Genomic DNA, 17,046 nt, shown 5'->3' with positions numbered 1-17,046 from the left:
CCCTTTAACTTTTCACTAAATATAAAGCTTAGGTGATGCCTTACAGGGCCGAAAGTAAACATCCTTCAGAAGAATACCTATAACGTCCCCCAGCACTCTACATACAGGGGAGAAGAGTTCAGTTCTTCTCATCATCATATTTATTACAGAGCACCAGTTTATGGTCCTGTCTGACTGTGGATTCAAATCATGAAAGCAGCGCTCCACATTTCCCATTTCATCACATTTTATTCGATGTGTCGTTGTTTTAAACTGCAGACTCAGATCTGTCTGTTTAAAGACTGAATAAGAGAACTATGTGACAAACCTGGTTAAAGAAAGAATTGAATTTTGAGCTGCAGTCAGTCCTCACACCTGAGCACAGTTCTCCTTCTGACAAAGCGTTCCTGCTCCTCCCTCCTCCTCTTCAGCTCCTCTTCCAGACTCTGCTCTTCTCACTGAAGCTCCTCGAGGACAGACTGCACTCTTTTCGTGTGTTAGCTAAGAAATCTAGGAAACACAGCAGGCAGTAAAAGGCAGAAATAATAAGTTTATAATAATAATTACATGGAAAAATCTGTTTGTTTTTCAGGGTTTTTATCATTAACTCAGTTTCCCTGGGTCTTTTCCCCGTGTGTTATAAATACATTTTCTCTTTTATTGGTACCAGTACTTATTTTGTTGTATTTATCCGCGACACGTTAAAGGCCGGTCCGTGACGCAAAAAAGGCTGCTGCCTTAGATAGGAAACCTGTGCCCCCTGGTGGATAATGACAATACTGCATTACACACCTGCCACACAATATTGTACACACCAATATGGGCAACAGATGTTTTTCACTTTGAGCAGCTGCAAACCTGAATCTTAGTTCCTGTGCAGTCTCATGTGAGCTGAAGTCGTAACCATCTGTGACATCATTCAGTGTGAGAGAGTGTGGAGATGCTGCTGGTTAGATCCAGTTTACACATCTCCTCAATGAGGTTTGTTTGAGTCCAGCTCAGATTATTCAGCTTCAATTCAAGATTATTCATGAAGCAGCAGGAAACAACAACCGTCTGAAGGCTTTTTTATAATAAAAAACATTATAAACAGAAAGTCCCTGAAAACTGCATGAACTGAGTCAACAGGTCAGAAAATGTTCTGATAAAAACAGATTTATTGTTACAGAAAGAAAAGTAAACAAGATTTGTGCTCATAGAAATAAATATACTAAATACAGTGTGCAATAATAAAGTTAAGAAGTGCATGCAGTGCTTAAAGCTGTATAATAAACATTAGAAGCTTCTGTGATAAAAACATGAGTGTTTTAGCAGCAGGTAGTTTGACGTTAGCTCAGCAGGAAGTCGAGAGCAGGAAGTAACAGCTAAAGCTCACAGTATAAAGATAAGTTTAGTCTAATATAAAACTAAACTTCTTATGAAGACTTCAGCTGGTGTTCATGAAGGTCGATGAGCAGACAGGGAGGAGCTAAAGGCACAACTTTAACTTTGGGACAGTTTTCTACTTCTTAAAAACTATTATGGACGTTTAAACATGAAATATATAAAATGTTTGTTGATGTTTTACACCAAAGAAAAAGAAAATTACAAAAGAAATTAATGAAAATCTTATTTTGGCACTTCTTGAAGGCATGGTGGCATATCAGTCTGCTCCTGTTTCACTTATAATAACTAATTTAAATTTCCTGAAGCACAAAAAAATCTGTTTGGAATAAATAAATGTTTAGTCTAATTTCAGATACTTAACATCAAAACCATTGATGTCATGGAAATTAATGTCAGGACATTTCAAATGCTCAGTGTCACCTTGGAGAAGATGGAAGAGAAGCAGGAGACTCAGATGAGGAAAAGAAGAAGTTCTGACACATTTTAAACAGGCTGCTGTGCAGCTGGAGGCTGGTAGGAATCCTTATTCTGTTGTCGTTTACGTTTTCTGTAGATCAAAAAACCAACAACAGCAGCAACAAGAAGCACAGCAGGAACTAACAGACCGACTATCAGTCCAACAGATCCATCCTCCTTCCCTCCATCCTCCTTCCCTCCATCCTCCTTCCCTCCATCCTCTGTGTCTCCTCCTGTCTGACCTGCAGGTGAGAAACAGGTGTGAGGTGTCAGCTGTCAGGTAGGTGATGAGTGAAGAACAGAACAGAATCCATTTCCTCTTCAAACTGCTGTCAGACATTATCTACTGCACTCTGATCACATCACTCAGACCAGCTGCTTTCTACAAAGTCTCATCAACAACATCTTTAGAAACAAACATCAACAACCAGGAAGCAGCTTCACCTCTGATCACACACACACTCAACTCTACTCACTCACCTGGAGGAACAACAACACTCAGGGTGATGATGCTGATGGGATCAATATTTGAAATGGATCTCTTCCTGTGGTTTGTTTTACTCTGGACGATACGACATTCGTATGTTCCAGCATCATTAGTTGTCACATCCTTCAGAATCAGAGACACGTCTCCATCCTTCATCTGTCTGTCCTGCAGATTCACCCGGTTCTTAAAAGATAGATGCTGGTTTTCTGGATCAAACTGCTCATCACGGTACAGGAGGACATATTCTTCCTTCAGGTCAGTTCTGCTCCACTCTACAACAACAATGATGTTGTTGTTGTTTGGAGCTCGACATGTCAGAGTGATGTTCTGTCCAGACTCAGCTGTGATCGTTTTCTGGTCTGAAAGAGGAAACAACACAGAGCAGAGAGGTTAAAGGTCAAAGTATCACTGACCCCTTCCACAGCAGCCAATCAGAGTGATGCTCAGAGATATGCCTGATCTCTGGTTTATGGTGGTTGAATCTCACAAATGTGACCATCAGACCTGTTAAAATACAGATGAATAAAAGTCAGCTGTAAACCAGCTCCTGAGGGTTTGCAGTGAGAACAAAGTGTGAAACACGTATTCCAGTGTAAACAAACAGCTTCAATGTTCAGTGGTTTTGTCCAGACTAGGCTAAGATGTCTTTCGAGTCTAAAGGCAACACAGAGCAGAGAGGTTAAAGGGTTCAAAGTTCAAGTGTTCACTGCTACAGCAGCCAGTCAGTGTGAAGATCAGTGAGAAACTGCTGTTCTCTGGTTTATGGTGGTTGAAGCAAATCTAACCATGAGAGTCAGAACAAGAACAACACACAGAGGAATAAAAGTGAGCTCTAACCCTGCTCCTGAAAGTCTGGAGTAAGACCAGAGTGTGAAACACAGATTCACCATCAGGTCTTCAGCTAAAACAATGCCAAGCACAATGAAACCAGTTCAAGTGTCAGATAAATGCACAGCCTGTGAGTCTGCACAGACTGTCTGTAAACACAAGTTCACACACTGAGCTCACACTGACCACAATAACTGTGAGGGTGTTACTGTAGCTACCACTGTGTGTGTGTGTGTGTGTGTGTGTGTGTGTGTGTGTGTGTGTGTGTGTGTAATCAGATTTGTAAATGTGTAAATAATGTTTAAGCTGCTGAGACATCAATGGGAAGAAATTTTGCTCAAAGCATTGAAAACAGACAATTCATCCAGCCTTTCGATTGTTTTCACAGGAAGACTGCATAAATTATTTTAACCTGTTTATCACTCAAAAATGTTTTTAAAATAATCAGTTTGTACGTTAAATAAGCTTCAACAGATCATTCTGAAAGTGTTACAAACTTTTTCCTGTTCTGAAGTTTCATGAAGGCAACGTTTAAGATGTACCTCAAACTGTGCTTCAACAACAGATCAGTGAACCATTCTGAAACATGAAAGATAAGGCTGATGACAGACTGATATTTAATCTTGTCTGTATAGATGATTTCTCACCTCCAAAAATATACAACTGTATGTAACTAGAGGACAAATGAGGGGAAACGTTTAGAAGGATTGGAATGAGAGTAACATGAGAGACAATTCAAGGTCACGATTTATTTTAAGGACTTTAAACATTGGCTGTCTCTTTACACGTGACCTTTTCTCCACCACTGCTGTGGCAATCGACAAATGTGGGTGGAGAGTTTTCTGTTCAACAAAGCTGAGGCTGCACTCTCTGTTTTACTGTGCAACACTCAACAGACAGAGTGACTGAACCAAGGTGACGTTCAGATAGACTACAGTGGATTTATCCTATGCTTGCTGTAAGTACACGATGTATTCATCACACACACACACACACACACACACACACACACACACACACACACACACACACGAGAACTGTATGTATGTTCTGTGGTGTCAAAGCAAGTAGTAACTCAGTCTTCTGAACAGAGGACACTTGCACTTGTAAACCATCTCTGTCCTGACCTTGAGTAATATTTGGTACATTAGTTTTTACATCAAAGGGTTTTTTTTCCCTATTTATACAATTTTAATGCTCAAAGTCCTTAAAATAAATTGTGACCTTGAATTGTCCCTCATATATATCTATATGCGTGACGCATTTATGCATTTAGGCACCGCGTTCAAACAGCAGTGACCTTTGAGTCGTTCCATTCCATACCAGTAGGTGGCGGTAATCCACCATTCTGTTGCTTGCCAACCGCCAATAAAATTCAGAAGAAGAGGAAGACGCGGTGACCGCAATTTCACTTTCTTTGGGTGCCAGCTCATGTAGGAATCAGTAGAAATGAAAAGGTGGATAGGTTGGCAAAAGGAGCGTTAACTAAACATAGGACTGAGATGGAAATTAAAAGCAGCGGATCTGAAGCAAAAGGTATTGTTTGGAGGCAGGTTGTTCAGGAGTGGCAGGAGCGGTGGGATTCAGGGAGTAAGGACAGGCACTTGTATCATCTTAAGAAGGAGGTGGCAGGGTGTAGGTTGTATGGGGGTAATAGGAGAGAAGAGGTGGTCATTACCAGGCTTAGACTGGGACATTGTGCGTTAAATAAAACACTACAGATGATAGGAGAACATGAGACGGGGCTTTGTGGAGTGTGCCAGGAGGAGGAGGAGGAGACGGTAGAGCACGTAACACTGCGGTGCAAGGGTTATGATGTGGAAAGTTCTGCAGAATAGATTGATGGAGCGGGGAATCGGGGAATTTAATCTGAAGAGTGTGTTGGAGGGTAGTAGGGCACAGGTGGGGGAACTGGTGGGTTTCTGAAGGATATAGGTGTTTATGAAAGAGTGTAGGCTGGGGTTTTGTTTGTTTGTTTTTTCTTTTGATTTGGTTTTGTATTGCTTTTTGGATACAGATTGTAAGCTCACTGACCCGTACTCCGGAACAGTAGGTGGCGGTAATGCTCCTTACCGCCTCCTACCTTGGTTGCCAACCGCCATTAAACACAAAGTACCACTCTCTGCCACTTGACAGAGAGCCGGTGAACACCGGGCGGCTACATTCTTGGTCGCCATTGCTTGGTGTTAATACGGCTATAGCTAATATAGCAATAGGTAAATGTAGTGAGACCTTTCTCCGCATATTTATTTGCTAGTTAGCCATAGCTGGGGCTAGCCGCTGTCTAAAAATGTACCGTATTCATTTAAGACTAGTATCGACTGCTAGCGATTATAAACGAGCCATCGTGTTGTAGGAGTACACTTATTGTCCACTCCACCGTGGCTGGGTCACATTAAAGGAGGTTCGGCTCAGTCAGAAAACACTATAATACACGTGTGCGCTTAGTTTCCAAAATATATACTTGGTGCAAGGGTTAAACTTTACCTGCAAACGAGGGTCGGTAGAAAGAGAAACTCCAGACCAGTAAGAGACATTTTATCAAATCCCACATCAGGTGGTAGTGCTTTGTGGATCTCCAAGATCGATGTTAATAATCCCATAAATATTCCAAGTGACGCTGTTTTGTAAGGACCACAGAGACCGCTTAACCTTTTGTAACCACTACTCCGTTAGCTGAGCTGCGAATGCCAGCCTTCCTCAAGTGGGCAGGGGAGATAGTGGAATTTAAATGAATGGGAAACACGTCAGTTTCTGCACATTTTGGGGGTGCGGCCTTCAATACGTGCACAACTTTTATTTAAGACATGTTTACTCCAGAAATCTGACATGACAAAAGAAAAGGTATGAGTCTAACAGTCTGTTTCTGTCTCATCTAGCCTATATGACACTAATAATTAGAATGAGATGCATATAAGATATATATTATATATTTAATTACATTTTGGATACTGGTAATTAAATCAAAGTATAGCCTACAGTGGTGTTGATGAGCCAGATGAAACATAACAGTGATAGATGATAGGTCTTGTTTTCGTGTTTATACACAGGTGCATGTACCTGCTTGTAATAAACAGAATTGATCATATTGTAACATTAAGTTCTGTAATTATAAGATCGAGCCCAAATTACTGTGGCCTTACTAAAGCCAGAATCCAGGTGCTGCAGTTTTCCTGTATTAATCTACACAGCCAATCAGAAATAATTATTTTCTTAATATAAGTTTATGAATATCTAAATTCTGTCTCATTCACTGAGTTCACAGTGCACTAGCTGCCTCGCACAAATATACTTCTCTATTACTGATGTCTGCATCAAAAACCTTTGGTGAGTTCAGCAGGATAAAAAAATTGTGTAATACTTTGGTCTGAAAAGGTTGACTTACCATCGAGGTGTAGTTTTCTTTTTGACCTCCTTAATTCTTACTGATGAGAATATTTGGTTTTATTATAATGGATTAAGTAAAACTGTTACAAACTTTTTCCTGTTCTGAAGTTTCATGAAGGCAACGTTTAAGATGTACCTCAAACTGTGCTGTTGTACAATCTGTGAAACTAATTGTTTCTATTTTATAAATATTTTTCAACCACGAATAACAAAAAATACCACCTGATAATTATTTAATGTCAGTGTTTTTTGGGAATAGGAAGATATGTTGAAATCCAGTAATTTTAGTAGAAGTGTCGGAGTACCAATAAAATAATCCAGAATTACTGTTCTCAAAACCAAGAAATTTCTGATAGAAAAAATTTAATTTTTCTGTCTTGACAGGTGACAGGGTTTGATTTTAAAGTGTTTTAGGGGGGAAAGGTACTGTAGTGTGTTTATAGTTGTATATTATTTTATATATAGTTTATCTTACCACAACTATGTTTAAACCAATAGAAAAGCTGTTGCTCAGAGGAAGAGGGCGGCTTTACTTGGTGTCAGTGACAGAAATGAAAAAGAGCTCAAATGAGTGAGAAGGGTTAGAGGTCTACTTGCTCTGTAAGTCGAATCTCTGTGTTTGTTTGAATTCTTGTAACTTCACTGTCAGCTCTCCTGATAAATGAAGTAATGAAATAATCCACAGTACTTAATTTAGACAGTTGAAACACGTCACTTGGTGTGACTTTATTTTTCTGCTTGCTTAGGATTTTTATGACTCGGAATAAAACTGCAACCATCTAAGAGTTATTGAATCTGTTGTTGTTTCTAGCCTGAATTTTTTTTTTTGAATAAGTATCTCTTGTATGACTTTGAATGGCCCTAATTAAGAACATGCAGGGATTTCTGTATTACAAACTATTCTCAGTGTAAGGGTCCAGCAGTTTATTGCTAAATTATACAGATGAGATTGTCTAAATTTTCTAACTTTGCATGAAAATCACACTCAGAAGTCAAATTTCAGCAATAAATGGACAGTGTGTGTTTTCTGCTTCTCCTTTAACAACATGAACAGTTTTTCATGTTTTATAAATCTGTAACCACATTAGTTACTTTGTCCTGTTGTTTCCGCTGACATTGAGATTCTTCACCATGACGATGATGTTAGTGTGCATATAGGATTGCAAAATGTTGGTCTGCTTTGTACCTTGTAGTAGAATATATTTCATCTTCCTCTTCTGGTGCTAACGACAAATGACCAAATACCAGTCGTGTGTTTGTCCAAAACAGTCAAAACGACCACAGAGCTGCTGAAACCTGCTGTCAAGTTTCTTAGAAATCTTTTTGTATTGCTACATGGGAAGTAATAACCTCATTGTTTAATAAAACTCTTCCTTTTATTTACTGCACATAATGAAATGTTGCATGCTGGCCGATTTATCCACACTGAGTTATTTATTTATTTTTTGTGTGTGTTTCTTGTGCAGAGAGTGATCAGCTGCAGTCTGCTCAGCAGTGAGAAATGAAGACATCAGTTATGGACGAATCATCAAAGAGAAGAGAAACAGACTATAGAAGGTACAGCTGCTCTCCTTTTAGTGCAAAGACAATAAATCTGTTTCCTTAAAATTGAACTTTAGTTCAAGTCAAAGTCTTATTTTAATAGGAAAAAGTTTATGTGAAGGAAATTCTTTAAAGCACGAATAAACTCCATTTTTGTACAATATGTTGGATCTTTTTCAAAGCGGTGTATTCAGAAGAAAATTGACAGTAAATTCCTCACTGTTTGTTTTAAACTGACCTCTGTGATTTGATATGAGACTGGACTTGAACTACACAGATAATTTTCTCGTCTAAAAGAGGAAATGACACAGAGCAGAGATGTTAAAGAGGTTCAGCTGTATGAGTCTACAGCACTGATCAGAGAGAGAAATCTGTGGTCTCTGGTGGGTTGTTCTCAGGCTCCTGGGGCCCTGTTAATGTACCGGCCTCTGGTGGGGTGGGCTGCCCATTGCCTCTGTTTCTCTGGGGCTCTTGCCGTTTGAGCAAGAGGGCTCCATCTGGGGCCTCCTCACAGTTGTCATCAAAATGTGTGACCTCATGTCATAAGGACTCAATGTCCTGCTTGTATAGTAATATATCAATGTCAGCTCTGGCATTGCTGTATCACACATGTACATATGAGTCTGAATAAATAAAATGAAAGAAGAGTAATTAAAAAAAAAGAAGCAAAGTAGCCTGATCCTCCTGCCTCCTGGCAGCCTGCAGGTGTGGTTTGAACTGCCTCATGATCAGGAAAGCTGTCTGCAGAGAGGGAGCAGACCAACATCTGGAAGTCTTTGTTCACTTTGAATGTTTCAGCGCCAAGTACAGCGTGCAGCACAGTGAACAACAGCACCAAACTTAACGCCATAAACATTAACTATGAGGCTTCAGTTTCTGCTCCTGTTGGTTAGACTGCTGCAAACTTTCTGATCGATGTCATGTGACTTCAGGGTATTTTTCCATTATGTGAACTCAAGTCAGGCACAAGTGACAGTTAAGTCACCGCCCGTTTAGAGTCTAGATTGTGCTATTTTTACTCAACCATCCTCAGTTATACATGTTGTTACTATCTGAGTCCTTTAACCAGTTCAGGGCGTGTCGGACAGCAGAGAAAATAAAACCTTTATGCATCACGTGCAGTGTTTGTAAAATTATGTTTTAAACTCTCCACTGAAAAGCACAGCATATTATTCAGTTTACGTGTGATGACATGTTGTTAGAGTTAAGCTCCCCAGAGACACATTTTTCTTCTACAGTTTGATTATAGTGAGTGAGACAAAGGAAGCAGTAAGTAGGTCAAGCATGTACTCTTTGGTACTCGTACACTCAGTGTTGTTGTGGTTGAGACTTTTACAAGTTAAGGAAGAAACATTTACCATTTTAAAAGTACATTTATCTCCTTGTTCTGTAAAGAAAGCAGCTCACTGATTTAGTATGAGGTATGTGGCACAGTGCAGAGCACACAGCTGCAAACCATGAACACGTCACATGTCACTCTGAGGTCCTCCATTTTGTCTACTGTGCCATAACAGGAAGAGACGCTGGGCTCATATGAATGCTTGTTTAAAAGGTTCATGGATATTTTCTTTTACTGTCAGTCACTAAATCAGTTTCACAACTCGTACCACAAACCACCAGAGGTCTATGCATGTTCATTAGTTTCATTAGTTTGATTTGGATCTGTTACTATCTGAGCAACCTGTGGCCTCAACTATGATCAGAATAATAATAATAATAATAATAATGATAATACATTTTATTTGAAAGCGCCTTTCAAAACACTCAAGGTCGCTGTACACAGTAGAGTAAAAAGCAACATAAAAGCAAAGAGTTTCATGAGTAAAACCACATGAGCTTGTGCAGTGCAGCCACAGGGGAAAAAACAAAAAAACATGATAAGGAAACTTTCTTTATGTCTCTGCTGCTTTTACACAAAGCCAAACTCTGGAAATGCCACACTCCAAAAACTTTGAACTGATCACACTGCTAACTTACATGCTGCTATTAGATGTTCTTTACATTTGTACCATGAACTTAATTTTAAAGTAGAAGAAGAATCTGTCACTAGTTTCATGAAGCCAGGGATTGACAACTTTGTGGTTATGCAGTGTAATGATTGTGTGAGAAGAGCATCGTCTTTCCTACTGTCCTTTCTTCACCTTATAACACGTTATAACTGAATTATTATCAAGGCACAAACTCTTAAATCCACAAAGTAAAAGACACAAAGTTGAATCTAATCTTTTATTGTGCTTCTGCTACCACCTGGTTTAACCAATACAGAAACACCACAAAAACTTAACTTAACTTAACTTAACTCTCACAGGAAAGAGTAGGAGGGACCACTCGATAGGACCATGAACTGGTCCTAATGTTGGCCTGATTAAACCAAGAAGGATGGAGCAAACACCTCTACTGTGTCTCCTCTGTGAGTTACAGCAATGATTATCTATGAAGATGCTGAAAGACCCTCTCTCTGTGGTTGCTCCATCACAAACATCCAGTTTGTTGTAGACTCAGCAGCTTTATGGGATTTTTGTTTTGTTTTTTAGGAGTAAGAAGAACAAGGGCAAACAAACAACAAACCACATGATTAAAAATGAATACAGTGGAGACGATTGGTTTATTGGAATTCTGTCCATTATTATATTAGATCACAGTTGGCTTCATTAATGATTTTATTGCTTTAAAATAAAGCAATAGAAGTAAACTATGTAGGACAAAGTACAATATTTCATCCAAAATACAGTGGAGTAGAAAGAGAAAGCAGAATAGTTTAGAAATAATTTAAAAAGTACAAGAAAATACATTAAAATTGTGCTACATTCAAATATTTAAAGTACTTTCTGAGACTGATCCTGCTGATGCTCTCAACCTGAATATTTCATTAGATAAATGTGGCTCTAGTGTCCAGCTCCTCATTACAGCTCTGTTATACTTGTATCATTTTGCTGTGTTCATTACAGCCCAACAGTAAAATGCTGGTAATTTATGGTGGATTAGAGAAGCTGATCTGTTTTTGAATAAAGCTGAAGTAGACTGACTGCAGGGACTCACTCAGTATAACAGGGTGACTCATCTGACAGGACATACACTTCCTGTTTCTTGCAGATCCTGGTCATTTTCCATTAGGTAGTTTAACAATGCAGGAACTTAATACAGATTCGAGGTGATAGTTACTGCTGTGTTTCTCTGGAAAACCGAGTGCTTATTGAGCTTTCATTTGTATTCATATGTATTTGGACACACAGCTGCAAACCATGAACATTCACTCTGTATGAGCTCCTCCATTCTGACTAACAGGAAGAAATCCTGGGATCGTATGAATGCTTGTTTGAAGGGTTCATGGATATTTTCTTTTCTGTCGGTCACTAAATCACAGTTTCACAACTCCTACCATAAACCACCGGAAGTCTATGCATGTTCATTAGTTTGATCTGGAAACAAGAAGTGTAGTTATGACTGAGTAAGACAGGTGGTCATTTCACTGAGGTGCGGCATGAAGGCAGGAGCTGTGCTGAGCGTGCTCTGTAAGTAATTTCTTATCCTCAATAGATGAATCAAAGCTGGTATTTAAGATGTGTAAATAACTACATTAAGGAATTTCTGTAAAGAACAGGATGTAATCTGTGCTTTGAGATTCATTTTAGAACATTCATACTGCAGTCAGCACTTTGTGCAAACGTGTAGATGTAAAAGCTTTTTTAATCTAACAAAACAGAAACAGGAATTCTCTGCTGCTCCCGTTTTACAAGACCACAGAGGCAGAACAACAAAACCTAGGGACAGGAAGCTTAAAACAGACGTTTCTACACTGTGTCGACCTGAGATGTTTCTAAACTCTTACTCCAATCATGCTTGAAAGTAGGGCTGGGCGATATATCAAAAATTTATCGTTACCGAAATTTATGACTCTCATCGACGTCATTTTGCCCATGTCAGTAAATTCGGTATTTTTTTAAAAAAAAAAGAAAAGGCATGTGCAGGTTGGCGATGTTCATGTCCCTTTAAGACGCTGTGCTACGTTACAGACTTGACGGGGTGGAGTCACATGACTCTACTACCTGTAACAAGACGAGACACGGGTGAACAAATGGAGGACGATTTAAATGTTGAAGCAGCAGCGACGGAGGTAGAGCTGGTGGAGGAGGAAGAGGAGACGCTTGTTAACAAAAAAAATGCATCAACAATCGTTTGGCAACATTTTGGATTCAACAAGGATGATATTGATCAAAAAAATTGTTAAATGTAAACTCTGCAAAAAGACTGTTGCGTCAAGTCAAGGTAACACAACCAACCTCTTCCACCACCTGCAGGATATTGTATCCTACACTTTTTATTTTGTTCAGTTAATAAATCTTAACCACTAAAAGTACTTACTACTATTGTCTTCATTTATTTTCAGTGACATTTTACAGTCCTTTAAAGTGGTAATAATATAATTGCAATGAATAGGTCTAGGGGGAATAATATTATCAAAATAACTGGAGGAACTATGCTGCCTGCCACAGCCCCATCAAATGAGGAAAAAAAAAAAAACGTTTGTTTTTTTGGCACTTGGGGTGGTTATCGTCCATTTATCGTTATCGAAGTTAACTGCTCAATTTATCGTGATATTGATTTTAGGCCATATCGCCCAGCCCTACTTGAAAGTGCTCAGGTCACATGACTATGGCTAACTGGGGATTTTTGTTTGCATGATTACTGCCAGATGAGAGGAAGCAAGAAAGAAGGAAACAGACTGCTGGGAGAACTCAATTCACTTTTTCCACTTTGCATGTTTTATGCAACATGCATAAAATGCTTTGTTGAATGCTCTGCTGTAACATGGGACTTTTTCCCCTCATTATAATCCGATATTCACATACTGCGCTGCCCTAAAGAATATGCAGGTGATCTGCTTCTTAACAATTTTCCTTTCTTTCCCATTTTTTCATTCCCACTGAGGCTTCTGCTGCTTGACATTGTGTAGAACAAACCTGATGACACAAATGCCTGGAAAAGTTAAAAAAACTAAAGACATCGATAGGTTTCAGGCTGGGAGCAAAATGAGGCCGGCTGATTGTCACGGATCAACGTTTTTAATGGTCCCAATATTGTAGAAATGTCTCTAAAACCTGTGTTTTCATAGTCATTGACAGTCTGGTACAATAAAAAGCTTTGTTTGTAATTTTGCAGGTTTCTTCTGTGTCACAGCATTTAAGATGTGGTGAAAGCCAAATTGTGCAGCCGTTCGATGTGGAGATGGATTCAGATTGTTTCAAAGCCTCGATACAATTTGGGCACAAATGCTTTAAATGTTTAATAGCGTCACTTTTCCTGTTACTAGAAAAAACACAACTGTCTGTTGTCTAAACATCAGTTGACATTACTACCAACATTAATGTAACATTTTGTCTTTCTCTTCAGGTCTCGTCTTTCCGGCATGTTACACAACATGCCAAGGTCAGAAAATGTGTTTCCTAACAGTTTAAACCTGATCATTTCTTCCTAAAAAGCAGTAACAGTATGAATTAATTCAAATATGAATTTTACATTTTATGCACGTTTTTCATTGTTTTCTGTGGTGTTTCCTATCATTATTCCTGGAGTTCAGACTAAACACTGAATTTTCTGTTCTGATCACACAGAGGTCAAAGTGAGGCCGGGACAAAATGCCACACTTGAGTGTCGTGGCTCCAGCGATTTAATGATCTCAGTGGTACAGTGGCGCAAACCTGATCTCAAACCAGACAGTTATGTGTTCTTCTACCGAAAACCACACTCGTATGAGAACTACCAGCACGAGTCCTTTAAAGGCCGAGTGGATCTGAGAGAGCCGTCCATGAAGGACGGAGACGCTTCTGTGATTCTGAGGAACGTCAGCATCAGCGATACAGGAACATACGAGTGTGAGATTATAACCAGCAACACAAGAAGTGGTGAGAGAGACGTCAAAGAGTTCAAGCACTCCATCAACCTCACAGTCACAGACGCAGGCGAGTTTGTAGAAATCTATTTTATGTATATAGCACCAAATCACACAACAGTCACCTCAAGGCACTTTAACTCTAAGATAAAGACTCTACAATAACACAGAGAAAACCCCAACAATCAAACAATCCACAAGCAGCAAGCACAAGCAAATGTGGGAAGGAAAACTCCCTTTTAACAGGAACAAACCTCCAGCAGAACCAGGCTCACCCTCAACATCTGCTGCAGCTGTTTAGAGTGAGGGTGGCAGGGTTTCCCCAGAGAAGGTGGAGCTGCATCTTTAGTTGCTCACACAGAAGTAGAAAGGGTGAAACATCAGGGAGTGTTTTTGCAGCATGAAGACACTTTCATGAGAACACACTGAATCAAAGACGGACAAGACTGATTTAACCAGCTTTGATTAGTAGACACAAGTAGACGGATGTTTTTATTAGGTCCATGTTTTATTCCATTTATTCCCTCATCTAGTTTTACAAGTTACTAAAACTGTTACAGAATTTAATAAGATGCACTTGCAAATATAACAGTTGTCCTGTTTCCAATAAGCAAGTAAAAAAATCCCAGTCTGGAAAACTGCTGGGTTTATAATAAGTTGGGGTTTGTTCTCACTCACACTAACTCTGCAGCTCCTCTGCAGCCATGTTATTCATTAGTTGTTTTCACTTGCATGTGTTTGTGTTTCTTTAATTACATTCTGTTGTGGTCAGTCTCCAACAGTTACCATGCATGTGACTCGAGACACATGGATTTAATTTGATTTTCACCTGCAACTGTGACCTACAGCAGTAATAAAATCAAAATAATGGATTAAAAAAACAACAACCATTGCACCATCTGTTTTCTCCACACTCAACAAAAGCAGACTGTGTCAGCAGGAACCAGCAGAGTTCAGTATCCAGCAGTGACCAAGTTAATCATAAGGATCACACAGCTTCACTGCATGCTTGTGGATAAATCCAGGAGCTGTGAGATCGACTGCTCTCCGTTAAAACAAGTGCTGACAGAACAGTTGAAGCACAGAAGTTGTCATTTTGATGTTCAGGAAAACTACAAACACATCGACTCAACTTTGTCCTCACACCTGTTTCTACTTTACAGATGGAGGGGATGAGGCTGCAGGAGACAAGGAGGGAGGAGGCAAGGTTGAAGTTAGAGCTGCTGTCTCTGTTTCTGCTGGGCTGCTTATTAGTATTATTATTGTTACAGCTATTGTTGCTTTAATTAACTACAGGAGACACAAGTCATGCTGGATTTCATCCTCCTGATTTGTGTTAGCTAACCCTGATAGCGAATGCTTTAGATCTTGTTGTAGGTTCTTCTGTTCATGGCTGTTTTCTGACTCTTTAGCCTCGCTCAGATAAAGCTTAATTTCCAGTTAGCTCGCAGAAAATAACTCTGAAGCTGCAACAAGGGTTGTCGTCCACAGTCAGTCTACTGGCTCGTCTCAAGTTTACAGTGCGGCTATAAAGACCTACATCAGAGTGATCTCCTAATGTTTTCGGTCCTCACGTTGCTGCTGAGCATGACTTTTGTCTGAAAGCAGCTGATGAGCTCGAAAGATCAGGAGACAAAACAAATCAGATGAATGTATATTTGTTAAGCACCTTGTTGTCATTTATTGGTTTTCTCTTGAAACATTGAAATTAAAAACTTAATATTGATATTTTGATAAACTTAATTTATCAAAATATCACATATTTGCAGAAGTGCTTCCACGTTTTCGTAGAGAGCTCTGTTATCCACCAGCGATAGCTGACCGGGAGGTCAAGGCTTGATAGAGTCCGCGAGCACAGCCAACCCCTGGCATATTGTTTTCAACCCCCCTGCGGTGTTTTACTACTCATGTTAAACATGATATATATAGTTAGTTAGTTAGTTATGGCTATGGATTGAAAATACCCCCCACACCCCACCCTACCCCTAATGGCTGCACCTCCCGAAGAATTTTGTCTGGGCTCTTATCTCACTTTTTTATTTCAAACAATCAACAGAAAATTTCACAGACATATTTTTATGTAAGGTTTTTAAGGCTGTGGTGTTAACTTTTAAGTAACATGAGCCCAGCGGCAGCAGCAACGCTAGGCTAACACTAACTAGCTAGCAAGATTAGAAACCTGGTGCTAAACTAAGAGAAGCCACAAAATCAGTTTGAATAAGAGTAAACATTTACTCACCAAGTCAGTAAAGATCCACAGCAATGACAACAATAATATCTCCAGGTTTGCTCAACATATTCCATAACAAATGCTGGCGCCATGAACATGCGGACTGATCCGGGAGGGAGGAGGACGGTAGTCACGTGGCATTTTCAAAACACATCTTTCATCCTTCCGCCCTGAGAAGCAAAACTTCCAGCTTACTTGGTTTTTGTAAGTTAAGACAACTCAAATATATTGAGTTTATCAGCGTTTTTGCATAAAAAGTACTGGTAACGTATTTAAATCGAGTTCTGATAACAAATTGATAAAAATTGAGTTCAGCCTATTTAATATTTTTAATTAAACACAATATTACATTTTACAGTCTATAACAGCAAATGAGATACTCATGAAAAAATGAAAATAAGCTCCTTTTAACTGTATGACTAAACTTGAAACATTACAGCAGTTAGGTTTGAAATGGCTCAGGGCCTAAACAAAATGGCATGAAGCTGTTTTACATTGCTTCACACCACATCCTGTCTCAGGACATCTTCTGCACAGAAACTGTTAAAAAAAAGTCTGATTTTGAATCATTTCTCTCTGACTGACAGAGCTGCAAAAGTTCTGTCAACATGTTTTTTTACATGCTTAACACTGTGTCACAGTTTCTTCTTTCCTCTGTTAGGTTCAGCAGGATCAATCTATGTGCAAGTCTCATTTGCTCAGTTTTTAGGATAACAACACCATATCATATCTAAACTGCAACAACATGGTGCACATGGATTATGACTGAGATCTCAAATTGACACATCTTTAGGAACCAAGCACCCATTTGACAAACTGCAATCTTTGGTACTTCTGCATTATCTTCATGTTTCAGTCTGC

General features: G+C 39.3%; 2 protein-coding genes and 1 long non-coding RNA gene across 5 annotated transcripts in view; 2 read left to right on the top strand and 1 right to left on the bottom strand.

Annotated features, from left to right (window-relative positions):
• The window catches only part of LOC109194388 (uncharacterized), a 71,649-nt gene that overhangs the window by 28,661 nt on the left and 25,942 nt on the right, over positions 1-17,046 (top strand). The gene's annotated exons all lie outside the window — the stretch shown is intronic.
• Positions 1,819-5,761, bottom strand: LOC109202472 (programmed cell death 1 ligand 1-like). The gene is made up of 4 exons (XM_025905827.1): positions 5,624-5,761; positions 2,302-2,667; positions 2,044-2,063; positions 1,819-2,013 (listed from the first exon to the last, which is right to left on the bottom strand). The coding sequence occupies exons 1-4, from the start codon at positions 5,688-5,690 to the stop codon at positions 1,849-1,851; spliced, it is 618 nt and encodes a 205-aa protein (XP_025761612.1). The 5' UTR covers positions 5,691-5,761; the 3' UTR covers positions 1,819-1,848.
• Positions 3,966-15,451, top strand: LOC106097384 (uncharacterized). 3 transcript variants are annotated; one of them, XM_019360043.2, is made up of 6 exons: positions 5,025-5,352; positions 7,990-8,080; positions 11,299-11,577; positions 13,457-13,492; positions 13,678-14,025; positions 15,119-15,451. In XM_019360043.2, the coding sequence occupies exons 3-6, from the start codon at positions 11,547-11,549 to the stop codon at positions 15,283-15,285; spliced, it is 582 nt and encodes a 193-aa protein (XP_019215588.1). In that variant the 5' UTR covers positions 5,025-5,352; positions 7,990-8,080; positions 11,299-11,546; the 3' UTR covers positions 15,286-15,451. The 3 variants fall into 3 exon arrangements, 1 of the variants encoding a protein (XP_019215588.1); XR_002062400.2 differs by lacking the exons at positions 5,025-5,352; positions 11,299-11,577; positions 15,119-15,451 and adding an exon at positions 3,966-4,094 and having other exon boundaries at positions 13,678-13,879; XR_002062401.2 differs by lacking the exons at positions 5,025-5,352; positions 11,299-11,577; positions 15,119-15,451 and adding an exon at positions 4,529-4,672 and having other exon boundaries at positions 13,678-13,879.

The sequence above is a fragment of the Oreochromis niloticus genome, linkage group LG3 (genome assembly GCF_001858045.2).
Source record: "Oreochromis niloticus isolate F11D_XX linkage group LG3, O_niloticus_UMD_NMBU, whole genome shotgun sequence".
In the NCBI taxonomy this organism is placed as follows: domain Eukaryota; kingdom Metazoa; phylum Chordata; class Actinopteri; order Cichliformes; family Cichlidae; genus Oreochromis; species Oreochromis niloticus.
Note: the sequence above shows the minus strand (reverse complement) of the source record. Positions and strands in the feature narration are given on the sequence as shown.